Source organism: Herpailurus yagouaroundi, unplaced genomic scaffold (assembly GCF_014898765.1).
Source record: "Herpailurus yagouaroundi ecotype Mexico unplaced genomic scaffold, PumYag 28, whole genome shotgun sequence".
NCBI classification, from domain to species: domain Eukaryota; kingdom Metazoa; phylum Chordata; class Mammalia; order Carnivora; family Felidae; genus Herpailurus; species Herpailurus yagouaroundi.
In genome coordinates this window covers 156,655,968-156,669,855 of record NW_024412376.1, presented here as the reverse complement: position 1 = coordinate 156,669,855, position 13,888 = coordinate 156,655,968, and the positions used below count along the sequence as shown (strand labels likewise).

The 13,888-nt window shown below is 38.6% G+C and overlaps 1 protein-coding gene across 1 annotated transcript in view; it reads right to left on the bottom strand.

Annotated features, from left to right (window-relative positions):
* The window catches only part of TAPT1 (transmembrane anterior posterior transformation 1), a 68,367-nt gene that overhangs the window by 14,887 nt on the left and 39,592 nt on the right, over nt 1-13,888 (bottom strand). Inside the window, exons 6-10 of the mRNA XM_040493997.1 lie at nt 12,737-12,872; nt 11,337-11,434; nt 11,088-11,157; nt 9,754-9,834; nt 1,050-1,159 (exon numbers count right to left, since the gene is read on the bottom strand). Coding sequence (XP_040349931.1) covers nt 1,050-1,159; nt 9,754-9,834; nt 11,088-11,157; nt 11,337-11,434; nt 12,737-12,872 — 495 coding nt within the window. The remainder of the gene's footprint in view (nt 1-1,049; nt 1,160-9,753; nt 9,835-11,087; nt 11,158-11,336; nt 11,435-12,736; nt 12,873-13,888) is intronic.

Genomic DNA, 13,888 nt, shown 5'->3' with positions numbered 1-13,888 from the left:
TGACATTTTAAATGAAAAGTTTAAAAAATTATTGACTATATATATATGTACATAGACTGTCTATATATAACGATAATGATGCCTTCTTCAAAAAATGGATGCTCTGCAAGATATAAAACTGAGAGAACATAGAAGTTATGAAGGGACTGTAAACTGTCATTTCACTAAAAACTGCACTGAATCAAGTTTATTAATTTTGACTTCAGATGCTGAGAAGATGATTCCATTCTGTACTGAGGAAGCCAAGAGAGTAAACAGTGAAATGACTCGATCACTGCTTTACAAAAGAATACAAAATCTTATTTAAATATATATCAAATCATCACACAGTAGCAGTTGCAACCACATTAGATTTCTGAAATAGTACCTTCTGAAACAGTACTATAACAAGACAAAGTATAAACCAAATAAAATGTAGGAAACTGATGAAATTAATGTTTATTTTGGGCCTGAGGCAGGAATGGGGAAGATGCTAGGAACTCCCATGGTTTTGTACCCTGAGCCTACAGCACATGTCTATTTCTGGAAACTCCACAGAACAGCTGGCTGGAACACAAAACAAATCTCTCGAATGCTTTCACCAAAAAGTATAAGGCTCTTGTTTTCTAGAACTTTTCAGAAATCTATAATCACAGAAAAAAAATCCATTTTTAAATATAAAATACTTTAAAAAAAACCTAGCCAGAGGGAACAGTTTTGATAGTCTAATGCTTAAATCGAAACAATGGGATTTATATAAGTTTAAGTAAACAAATTATGATGCTATTAACAGTTTATAATGATTCTGAGTCAGTGACACTCTACTCTGACCTGAACTATTGGCCGAACTATAGTCCCACCCAAAAGTATGGAACAGGACTGTTCAACATTGAAATAGTATACTTTCTGTACTATAATTTTCAGAAATTGAAAATTATAATTCTAAATTTAAAGTAGTAGTACTCTTATCTTTATAAACGCAGTAAACCTGGACTCGTCATTTTACAACTTCATAATATTAAGCAGCAGCAGTCAACATTAAACACTGAATTGCTTATTAAAATACATACATCTGCAGTAATGTCATTGAACTTGGTGATAAAGGCATGTTTTACAATATCCACAGCAGTTTCTGATGCAATCACCATACAGACATCTGGAAACAACACCCAGAGGTGATCTAGAAAGTGCAGGGAAAAAGAGACAGTTGAATCTCTTCATAGGAACGGGGTATCATGTACCATAATAGTATCACACAGGCAGCTACAGAAATCTGCAATCTCCACATGGCTCAACTATAATGCTGCCAATAAATGATAACCGAGGCAAAACTAGCATTCAATTAATTATCGAAAAACCTCTATTTTAACAAGTTAAAGGATAATACACTCAATAGATAACCTATTTTGTATTTTCTCTGTGCCAAGCCCTTGAGGGGCAGGTCACAGAGGTGAGTGGAGCCCCTGAATTCCTTCACACAGCTAACACGCTGCTAGGACGACTAATTGAGCAGGCTTGTTATAAAACCCTTTAATTCTATAGCTGCCTGGTATGCTAGTAAATAGCTAGTTGGGACATGTGCTGGAGTCAATGGAACGATCTTCCTCTCTTTGCTCCCTAAGATTCAAAGATTTTGATCATTTATTTCAGTATCCCACAGATGCAATCTGTCAAGTTTGCGCACCTTTACCATTATTTGTTAAAATGTCAATTCAGTACCAAGTACCTGATAAAAAAATGCAAACAAGTAACCTCCTAAGACCCTGAAGAAGGATGTGAGAGTGTGACAGAGCAAGAAAAAGGTTAGAAATGTCAACAAGGTCCTAGGCAGTTTGGGATCTGGGCACTGGAGGGCAGGGTGGAGAGAATACAGCTCAGGCCATCCGAGCTAACGGTTTTAGTGGGTCTGGCATTGCGTTGAGGTTTTGGGAATCAGGAAACTTTTTTCCACGTCAAATTCTGCCACTAACTAGCTACATGACTTTTGGCAAGTTTCTTCATGACCTAAGTTTCAGTTTCCTAATCTACAAAATAAAAAGCATCTGTATTTCACCACTATGAGAATAAAGATGGACAGCGCAAAGTGCCTGGCACACAAAACAGCTAGCATTACTCTCATGTTATTCATGATCTTGCAGGCTTATAGGAAGCTTCCGTAAATGGCATTTTTTAAGAAAAGAAATTTAAAAAAAAGAAACTAAAGAGAGAGTGAAGGAATGATGACTCACCAACATTAAGTGATCCTTTCATCACACCACCATAGCAGTAATAAAGAAGACCCAAGCAATTTGCTGAAAGTCCCAGGACAAATGAGAATATGACTTCAAACCTCCAGCTGTCAGTAGGCTTAGGACTACTGTCCTTTGGCACAACAGCTTGCTTCAAGACTGCTGATCCCATGTGGGCTCTGCTGAGACCAGCCACACATGCCCTCTACCCAGCCTCATGCAGACACCATATTAGCTGCCGTAGTTGTAAACCAAGAACGCAGCTACACAGAGAAAATCCCAGTGTGTGGAGCACGGCTTTGCTGCCACAACTCAGGCAGACTTTGGATCTATTCAGACAGGAACGCAAGCCACCGTAAAATAGATTTCATCTTATGCTTTCCACAAGAAAATTACTTCTGGAAATTTATTTCCAAGATCATATATCTCACTTAACATCTGTTTCTGGTTTCTCATAGGTACCCGAAGACTAGACTAGCAATGAATCAAAATAAATTAACAAGAAGTTATTAAAAGCCTGGAAAGTGTATCGCATTGAAGGTAATGAATGAAATGCAAAAAATAAGCTTGTTCCTTAAGAACAAGGTTGTATAAAAATGTCAGAAATAAAAAAAAACAAACAAAAAACTCTTAATTACTTGAGACACCTGAGCACATGATCCTTTCCCCACCAAGCTCACTTCAGCATTACCAGACTGTGTTTAACTACCTATTTTCACTATTAGCCTGAGAGTCCTACACATATCTCAGTACTGTCTATGCGGGCCACAGTGCCCAGCCTTATGTAAATGTCTGCTTTATGAATGGATGATGAAAACCCATAGAATGTTATTTTATTTTAGAGAGACAGATGGTGCATGTTAGTGGGGGGAAAGGAGCAGAGGGAGAGAGTGAGGGAGAATTTTTTAAATTTATTTTTTTTAATTTACATCCAGGATAGTTGGCATACAGTGCAACAACGATTTCAGGAATAGATTCCTTAATGCCTGTTACCCATTTAGCCCATTGCCCCCTCCCACAACGCCTCTAGTAATGCTCTATTTGTTCTCCATATTTAAGAGTCTCTTATGTTTTGTCCCCCTCCCTGTTTTTTATATTATTTTTGCTTCCCTTCCCTTCTGTTCATCTGTTTTGTATCCTAAAGTCCTCGTATGAGTGAAGTCATATATTTGTCTTTCTCTAACTTCACTTAGCATAATACCCTCCAGTTCCATACACGTAGTTGCAAATGGCAAGATTTCATTCTTTTTGATTGCTAATACTTCATTGTATATGTATGCCACATCTTCTTTATCCATTCATCCATCGATGGACATTTGAGCTCTTTCCATACTTTGGCTATTGTTGATAGTGCTGCCATAAACATGGGGGTGCATGTGTCCCTTCGAAACAGCACACCTGTATCCCTTGGATGAATTACCTAGTAGTGCAATTGCTGGGTCGTAGGGTAGTTCTATTTTTCATTTTTTGAGGGACCTCCACAGAGTTTTCCAGAATGGCTGCAACAGTTTGCATTCCCACCAACAATGCAAAAGAGATCCTCTTTCTCCACATCCTCGCAAACATCTGTTGTTGCCTGAGTTGTAAATATTAGCCACTCTGACAGGTGTGAGGTGGTATCTCACTGTGGTTTTGATTTGTTTTTCCCTGATGATGAGTGATGTGGAGCATTTTTTCATGTGTCGGTTGGCCATCTGGATGTCTTCTTTGGAGAAGTGTCTATTCATGTCTTTTACCCATTTCTTCACTGGATTATTTGTTTTTTGGATGTTGAGTTTGATAAGTTCTTTAAAGAGTTTGGATACTAGCCCTTTATCTGATATGTCGTTTGCAAATATCTTCTCCCACTTCGTCGGTTGCCTTTTATTTTTCCTGATTATTTCCTTCGCTGTGCAGAAGCTTTTTATTTTGAGGAGATCCCAATAGTTCATTTTTGCTTTTGTTTCCCTTGCCTCTGGAGATGTGTTGAGGAAGAAATTGCTGCGGCCAAGATCAAAGAGGTTTTTGCCTGCTTTCTCCTCGAGGATCTTGATGGCTTCCTGTCTTACATTGAGGTCTTTCATCCATTTTGAGTTTATTTTTGGGTATGGTGTAAGAAAGTGGTCCAGGTTCATTCTTCTGCATGTCGCTGTCCAGTTTTCCCAGAACCACTTGCTGAAGACACTGTCTTTATTCCATTGGATATTCTTTCCTGCTTTGTCAAAGATTAGTTGGCCATATGTTTGTGGGTACATTTCTGGTTCTCTAGTCTGTTCCATTGATCTGAGTGTCTGTTCTTGTGCCAGTACCATACTGTCTTCATGATTACAACTTTGTAGTACAGCTTGAAGTCCGGGTTGTGATGCCTCCTGCTCTGGTTTTCTTTTCCAAGCTTGCTTTGGTTATTTGGGGTCTTTTCTGGTTCCATACAAATTTTAGGACTGTTTGTTCTAGTTCTGTGAAGAATGCTGGTGTTATTTTGATAGGGATTGCATTGAATATGTAGATTGCTTTGGGTGGTATTGACATTTTAACAATATTTGTTCTTTCTATCCAGGAGCATGGAATATTTTTCCTGTGTGTGTGTGCGTGTGTGACTTATTTCTTTCATAAGCTTTCTATAATTTCAGAATAGATTTTTCACCTCTTTGGTTAGATTTATTCCTAGGTATTTTATAGTTTTTGGTGCAATTGTAAATGGGATCAATTCCTTGATTTCTCTTTCTGTTGCTTCATTATTGGTATATAGAAATGAAACTGACTTCTGTGCATTGATTTTATATCCTGCAACTTTGCTGAATTCATGGATCAGTTCTAGCAGGTTTTTGGTGGAATCTTTTGAGTGTTCCATATAGAGTATCATCTCATCTGCGAAGAGTGAAAGTTTGACCTCCTCCTGGCCGATTTGAATGCCTTTTATTTCTTTGTGTTGTCTGATTGCAGAGGCTAAGACTTCCAATACTATGTCGAATAACAGTGGCAAGAGTGGACATCCCTGTCTTGTTCCTGACCTTAGCGGGAAAGCTCACAGTTTTTCCCCATTGAGGATGATTTTAGCATTAGGTCGTTCACATATGGCTTTTATGATCTCGAGGTATGATTCCTCTATCTCTACTTTCTTGAGGGTATTTATCAAGAAAGGGTGCTGTATTTCGTCAAATGCTTTCTCTGCATCTATTGAGAGTATCATGTGGTTCTTGTCCTTTCTTTTATTGATGTGATGAATCATGTTAATTGTTTTGTGGATATTGAACCAGCCCTGCATCCCAGGTATAAATCCCACTTGCTCGTGGTGAATAATTTTTTAATGTATTGTTGGATCTGGCTGGCTAATATCTTGTTGAGGATTTTTGCATCCATGTTCATCCCGGAAATTGGTCTGTAGTTCTCCTTTTTAGTGTGGTCTCTGTCTGGTTTTGAAATCAAGGTAATGCTGGCTTTCATAGTAAGAGTTTGGATGTTTTCCTTCCATTTCTATTTTTTGGAACAGTTTCAAGAGAATAGGTGCTAACTCTTGCTAAAATGTTTGGTAGAATTCCCCTGGAAAACCATGTGGCCCTGGACTCTTGTCTTTTGGGAGATTTTTGATTACTAATTTGATTTCTTTACTGGTTGTGGGTCTGTTCAAATTTTCTATTTCTTCCTGTTTCAGTTTTGGTAGTGTATATGTTTCTACGAATTTGTCCATTTCTTCCAGATTGCCCATTTTGTTGGCATATAATTGTTCATAATATTCTATTATTGTTTGTATTTCTGCTGTGTTGGTTGTGATCCCTCCTCTTTCATTCTTGATTTTATTTATTTGGGTCCTTTGCTTTTTCTTTTTGATCAAACTGGCTAGGGGTTTATCAATTTTGTTAACTCTTTCCAAGAACCAGATTCTGGTTTCCTTGATCTGTTCTACTGTTTGTTTGGTTTCGATAGCACTGATTTCTGCTCTAATCTTTATTATTTCCTGTCTTCTGCTGGTTTCAGGTTTTAATTGCTGTTTCTTTTCCAGTTCTTTAAGGTGTAAGGTAAGGTTTTGTATCTGAGATCTTTCTTCCTTCTTTAGGAAGGCCTGGATTGCATATACTTCCCTCTTATGACCACCTTTGCTGTGTCTCCGAGGTTTTGGGCTGTGGTGTTATCATTTTCATTGGCTTCCATGTACTTTTCAATTTCCTCTTTAACTTCTTGGTTAGCCCATTCATTCTTCAGTAGGATGTTTTTTAGTCTACAAATATTTGTTACCTTTCCAAATTTTTTCTTGTGGTTGATTTCAAGTTTCATAGCATTGTGGTCTAAAAATATGCACGGTATGATCTTGATCTTTTTGTACTTGTTGAAGGCTGATCTGTGCCCCAGAATGTGACCTATTCTGGAGAATGTTCCAAGTGCACTGGAGAAGAATGTGAATTCTGCTGCTTTAGGATGAAATGTTCTCAATATATCTTGTTAAGTCCATCTGGTCCAGTGTATCATTCAAAGCCATTGATTCCTTGTTGATTTTCTTTTCAGATATCTGTCCATTACTGTGAGTGGGGTGTTGAAGTCCCCTACTTTTATGGTATTACTATCGATGAGTTTATGTTTGTGATTACTTGATTTATATATTTGGGTGCTCTCACATTTGAAGCATAAATGCTTACAATTGTTATGTCTTCTTGGTGGATAGACCTCTTAGTTATGATATAATGCCCTTCATCTCTTGATACAGTCTTTATTTTAAAAAATTTTTTTTCAACGTTTATTTATTTTTGGGACAGAGAGAGACAGAGCATGAACGGGGGAGGGGCAGAGAGAGAGGGAGACACAGAATCGGAAACAGGCTCCAGGCTCTGAGCCATCAGCCCAGAGCCCGACGCGGGGCTCGAACTCACGGACCGCGAGATCGTGACCTGGCTGAAGTCGGCCGCTTAACCGACTGCGCCACCCAGGCGCCCCTTGATACAGTCTTTATTTTAAAGTCTGGATTGTCTCATATAACTATGGCTGCTCCGGCTTTCTTTTGTTGACCATTAGCATGATGGTTCTCCATCCCCTTATTTTCAATCTGAAGGTGTATTTAGGTCTAAAGTGGGTCTCTTGTAAACAGCATATTGATGGATCTTGTTTTCTTATCCATTCTGTTACCCTATGTCTTTTGATTGGAGCATTTAGTCTACTGACGTTTAGAGTGAGTACTGAAAGATGAATTTACTGCCATAATGTTGCCTGTAGAACGGAGTTTCTGGTAGAGTTCATTGGTCCTTTCTAGTCTTTGTTGCCTTTGGTCTTTTTTCTTTCTTTCTCTCTTTTTTCCGTCTCCTCTCCTCTCAGAGAGTCCCCCTTAAAATTTCTGGTAGGGCGGTTCAGTGGTCACAAACTCCTTTAATTTTTGTTTGTCTGGGAAACTTTTTATCTCTCCTTCTATTTTGAAAGAAAGCCTTGCTGGATAAAGAATTCTTGGCCGATTTTTCTGATTCAGCACATTGAATATATCCTGCCACTCCTTTCTGGCCTGCCAAGTTTCTGTGGATAGGTCTGCTGCAAACCTGATCTGTCTTCCCTTGTATGATAAGGACTTTTTTTCCCTTGCTGCTTTCATGATTCTCTCCTTGCCTGAGTATTTTGTGAATTTGATTAGGGTATGCCTTATTGATGGTCAGTTTTTGTTGGATCTAATGGGAGTCCATTGTGCTTCCTGAGTTTTGATGTCTGTGTCTTTCCCCAGGTTAGTAAAGTTTTCCACTACGATTTGCTCACATAACCGTTCTGCCCCTATTGCTCTCTCTTCCTCTTCTGGGACCCCTATGATTCTGATGTTGTTCCTTTTTAATGAGTCACTGATTTCTCTAATTCTTAAATTGTGCTCTTTTGCCTTAGTCTACCTCTTTTTTTCTGCTTCATTTTTCTCCATAAATTTGTCCTCTATATTGCTGAGTCTCTGCTCTGCTTCATCCATCCTTGCCGCCACGGCATCCATTCAAGATTGCAGCTCATTACAACATTTTTTATTTCATCCTGACTAGGTTTTACTTCTTTTATCTCCACAGAAAGGGATTCTTATCTATTTTCAACCCCAGCTAGTAATTCTTATTATCGTGATTCTAAATTCTGGTTCAGACATCTTGCTTATATCTGTGTTAAGTCCCTGGTGGTCGTTTCTTCCTGCTATTTCTTTCAGGGTGAATTCCTTCATTTTGTCATTTTGGAGAAAGAAAAGTAATTAAGAAGGTAAAAAAAATTAAAATAAAAAAATTAAAAACAACACACACACAAAATCAAATAAATGATGCTAGATCCTAGGTGTGTTTTGGTCTGGTTGTTGAAAAGAGCTTGATAGATTAAAGAAAAAAGGTAACAAAAAAAAAAAAAAAAGAAAAAAGGAAAGCGTTTGAAAATTTGAAAAATGCATACAGTGAAACAGAATAAAATGAAATGATGGAAGTAAAATAGAATTTGAAAAATTTATAAATAATAAAAAATATAGAAAAATTAAAGAAAAATATTTTAAAAACTTGAAAATAAATTTTTTTCTCTCTCTGTATTCAAGAAGCAACAAAAAAGAAAAAAAGTTAATTGAGTATTAGCGAACAGACTGCAATACGACTGAAATTACAACATTTTCCCCTAGAAGTCAAACTCTGAAGCACTTTATAGTCCATAAACTAAGCAGGTGGAGAGACTAATGGTGTTCCTGAAGAGCAAGGGTGGCTCAGTTGGGTGGGGCTTAGTGTAACGGCGCTGTAGATGGCGCTGCTTAGCCTACTGAGGTGGATGTCATGGCACTTGTAGGTATGTATGCACGTGTGCAGATGGGGTGAAAATGGCGTCACCCAGCTACCCAGTCTCTAGTATCGAAAGTCTGTTCTCCCCGATCAGCAATCGCGCACCACTCCTTTGTCTCTGGCTTCTATCCACTCCCCGCTGAGAGTGAGAATTTTAGGCAGGCTCCACACCCAGTGCAGAGCCTGACATGAGGCTCCATCCACAACCCTGGGATTATGACCTGAGCCGAAATCAAGAGTCGGATGCGCAACCGACCGAGATACGCAGGTACCCCCAAAATTCATAGAGTTTTCACAACTTCCTGTTAACTCTGATTTAAGGTGTATAAGTAACCAAATTTACTGCCTTACATTATATTTCCTCAATTTATCCTTATTCAAAATGCCGATTAATAGGCAGTGAACGAGTAAGAGACAAATGTTAATAAAGAACAAAAGTTTTTCTGGTGAACCCTGTAAATGGAAAAGAGCTATGTTTAGATAACGCCAGCACGTTAAATAAATAAACAAAGAGGCTGCAGTGCCCAGCAGGGTCCGCCCAGCAGGGTCCGCTCACCACCGAGTCCACCACTCTAGAGACACCGTGAGATTCACAGGGAATGCTGGCCGAAGACTGCTTCCCGTGATGCGGCATCCTGGCACACCTCAGAGAACATACTCAATCCCTCCTACTGAAACAGGTATTTTCAATACCCGAGGAGTTGAACGGCTGATGTTTTTGAAGCTCTCTGCAATATTCATCTTATTTCACGTAAAAGAATGATTTTTGGTTCAAGAGTAAAATTCGAAGGCACTATATTCGTTGAGTTACATACCTGGATTCCAAGAAAACTGCTCCATGTTTCGTAGACACACAATTAGCAAAAGCACATAATTCGTGAATCGTTCCTTAATATCTGGAAAAAATTAACATAAATACTGCACTGCATATAAATAATAGTAATATAGTGCATGTATAATTTTCTTTTAGTTGGAATGTGATCAAAGTATTATTATGTACAAATGTCTGCAAAATAAATACACTATTTTATATATAGGATGATGCTACATTGGTAAGGCATTTACATCTTTCACTGACTTAATTCTAGTATGGAAATTCCAGTTTTGTATATGGTTGAACAGGTCAGTGTTTTTTTTTCTTTTTAATACCTGAGGAAGGTTTCACAGAATGGCTCAACTACCATTTGTTTATCTGCTTTCTTGCTGATGGACATTTGGGTTGTTTCCAGTCTCTGGCTGCTATGAATAAAGCCGTCATATTTCTGGTACAAGTCTTTTGTGAAAATGTGTTCTCACTGCTGAGTTGCACGACAGGCAAATACTTCAATGTATCAGAAACTGCCAGAAGTTTTTGCAGAGCAATCGTAACGTCTTCCACTCACACTACCAAATCCTGAGAATGCCCATCACTCCATGTCCTGCCGACATTAGGCACTGTCACACCACAGGAGCAGCCACTCTGGGGTGTGTGCAGTGGCATCTCCTTAGGGCTTTTTCAACTCCATTTTTTTACCAAAGTGAAAATGTCAATGTGGTGAGAGATAAATCACATATTCATATTTTGATGAGACAGTCTTGACTTGTGAACTCTCTTCCAGGGTCTCAGGAATACCCCTCCAGGGTTCCCTGGGCTATACTTTGAGATCCAAGCCACTATGCTCCTTTGATTTTCATAACTATGAAAGATAATTCCAGGGATAGATGTTGTGCCTTCAGGCTTCTCAAGGTAGTAAGGAGGCAGTAAGGCATAACTGAAAAAGCTGAGAACAGAGAGACAATCTGAGGGTTACGTCATAACTCTGCTCTTAGCGTCCGTGTGGGTGACCTTGGGGAAGTCAAATTACTTTCTGTGTTAGTTTCCACATCTATAAAAGGGAATATCATCTGTTACAAAGAAATTTCTGGATGAAGAGGGAACTCTGAAAGTATTGTAAGGCGCTATGCCATCCTTTACCCTTTACCATGTTAAATATCTTGAGATTACAATAACCTGGAGAATAGAAAACTCGGTGCAGATGTTGAGGGAGTAAGAGAAAGCAGAGCTTAAGTATAGGAAACCGTAACCTGGAGGCAATGTGACACCCCAGTTTCAGAATGAACTGCGAAACAATACTGCATACAGCTGCCTGTAGAAGCCAAGAGTACGTACCGCTATTAGACATTTGAAAAAGATTGTTCTTTTCAAACTTCTTGAAAACACTTCCTTTAATTTCAACAAACTGCAATAGTAAACAAAAACATGACTTTTATCATGATAATAGATGAAAAAATGGACATGCTACATATAAAACTTCCTGGAGAGTAGATAACATGAAAAAAAATAACTTTGTCCCACCCAGAATATTACCACTAAAGTGCCGTATGACCTCAAAAATGTAAAATGAAACCTCATACTTACATTATTAGACATCATGATGGTGAGCAGTGACTTGTTGTGTGAGTTAAAAGCCACGTTGAGAGTGGTTGCTTGAACCATGATGAGAATTGCATGCAAAACTAGTGGGGAGTGACATCAAGGAAAAAGCCCGTTTTCACGTGATATCAATAGATACAACTATACAGTTTTGAAAGTGAACAATGTGGAGGGGGGCATGGTTGTGCTTTCTAAATCCAGTCTTGCGTTCATGCTTTGTTTTCTTATTAGCTATAGGTGATACAAATTTGACAGGTAAGACGTACGGGACCCATGTGAAACGAAAGCAGAAATGAGCCTCTGCGCATCCATTCACTTGGACCGTTGAGTCCTGGAAGATGGTTGTCTGGTTCTTTCTGGATTTCTGGTATTTGGCACAAGGCCTGGCAAACAGGCCTTGAAAACAGTTTGTTAAATATATGGAATAAATTATGATAAATACTGAGAAAAGAGACTTAGCTAATTTGCCTTCTAAACAGAAAAGCACACAAAGTAAAAGTCTGGAAGCAACTCACCTCTGTAGTTCTGCAGGGGATGGGGACTGTAAGATAATAAGAAATGTCTAATAATGAAGATTCTTTACATGTCATTTTTGAAAACATCCACAAGTTGCAGGCATGATATCTGTATTACACTTGGACTAGTTCGTTTACATGAAAAGAGTAGCTATTTTACTTCCTATACTTGGAACAAACTTTTATGCTTACAGAAGTCTTCCCACTTAGTCCCTTCATTTTCCAAGTGTTAATCCAATCCTTTCAAGTCTCACTCTTTCAGAGACAGTACAACTCCCGTGAAGGAGCCCTGACCCCACGTGGAACTGAAGTGCAGCTGCTCACGAGTGTGTACAAACGTACGTATGGGTAAACACACACGCGCACACAAAGTTTATCTAGTAAAGCCTTTGCTCCTCAAAAGAAAAGCTTTAAGATGGGGTGTGGGGAACAGAGGAGATAAAACCTCCAAAATTCCTCTCAACCAATTTCAAATTCTACCTCTAGATGAGCCGTATACATTTTAAGCCCTAGGATTTAACAAAGAATTCACAGGCTTAAAGATAACTTCCACACAATTCCAGTGTGGGTATGAACGTTATACAGATCACATAAAGTATGTATAAATATAAACCCTTCATTCTCAAGTTCTTCCATATAATCAGTTACACTGAGACGAGAGCTGTTTTTTCCCAGTTAAAGGGAGCAAGCATACACAAGTCTCTTTAATTTATAATCACTACTACAGCCAATTTATCAAAAGAAAGCAGACATTTCACACTAATCTTCAGGATACACACTCCTCCCCCTTTAAATCTGAGAAGCAGCTAACCAAATAAAATGATGTACAATATGCACTGACTTGAAATTTCCAGTAAGTTTAAAGGATACAGACATAGAGAACGGCCATGAAAAAGTGAGGAATCACTCCGATATGGGCTCTTTTTCTTTCTTTAGGCTCTGTTGCTGTCCAGTAGAGAGCATCTAATATATCTTGTCCAAATGATGAAAACAGACGATCTGCTACCTGAGGAGAAAAATTATTGGCAAGGTGTTTCCTTTTCTTTCTTCTTTTTTTTTTTTTCCCTGCAACGTGTTTCTTAATATTCCACCGAAGTATGTTACTATAACTCAGATGCAACTCAATCCCAACTGAGTTGGGATTTTTAAATACCGCTGGAAGGCAAGCTATAAAAGAACAGAGATCTTTGTTTACTTATGCAGGGGTGTTTCTTTATTCTCTCACATACAGTGAGTGCTCAAATTCTTGTACACTTAGACTCATTATCTATATTTATAACAAGGAGTGTCTTACATGGGGGCAAAGATAAAAGGGAGAGGCACATGAAAATCATGGGTCCTCCAGTTTTAATTCTCTAAATTCGGATTCAGGGTCTGAACTTAAATCCTTTAGGACAAATATATAATTTGAAAAATATAATATTTGTAAACAATGGTAGCTGTAATTTGTTTTGGATTCATTACATAGTATATAATATGCAGATTTACTTCCTAAAAACATTTTCAGGGACTGATCTCTATGAATATAGTATGATAAATAACCGGAAGCACACTGAAATTAAAAACAAAAGAAACAAACAAAAAAAGGAGGGCATAGGTCATTCAGGCTTCAGCTGTCATGTGCAGCCACACCCAGATCATCAGCCTTGGGCTCCCACAGTCTCTAACCCATCACTCTGTTCTTTTTCACCATGGTATTTATCATTTCCTAGTATCTTCTTGTTTATGGTCTTTTTTCCACCTGCAGAATATAAGCTCCATGAGAACAGGCTTTGCTCACCTCTGGATTTTTAGAGTCTAAAGGCAGTGCCTGGCATGCAGAAATTGTTGATTAAATATTTGCTAAAGGAAGACATAAGAGCTACCCACCGTTCGGGGAATCTCAACGCATGTGTGGCACCGTGCCAAGCCCTACGTACTGCCTCACTGAACGTTCCTAATTCCGCTAGCACCCGCAGTTCACTGGTGAGACAGTAAGAGTTACAGACACTTGGCAACCTGCAGCCAAGTTCAGGACAGCAA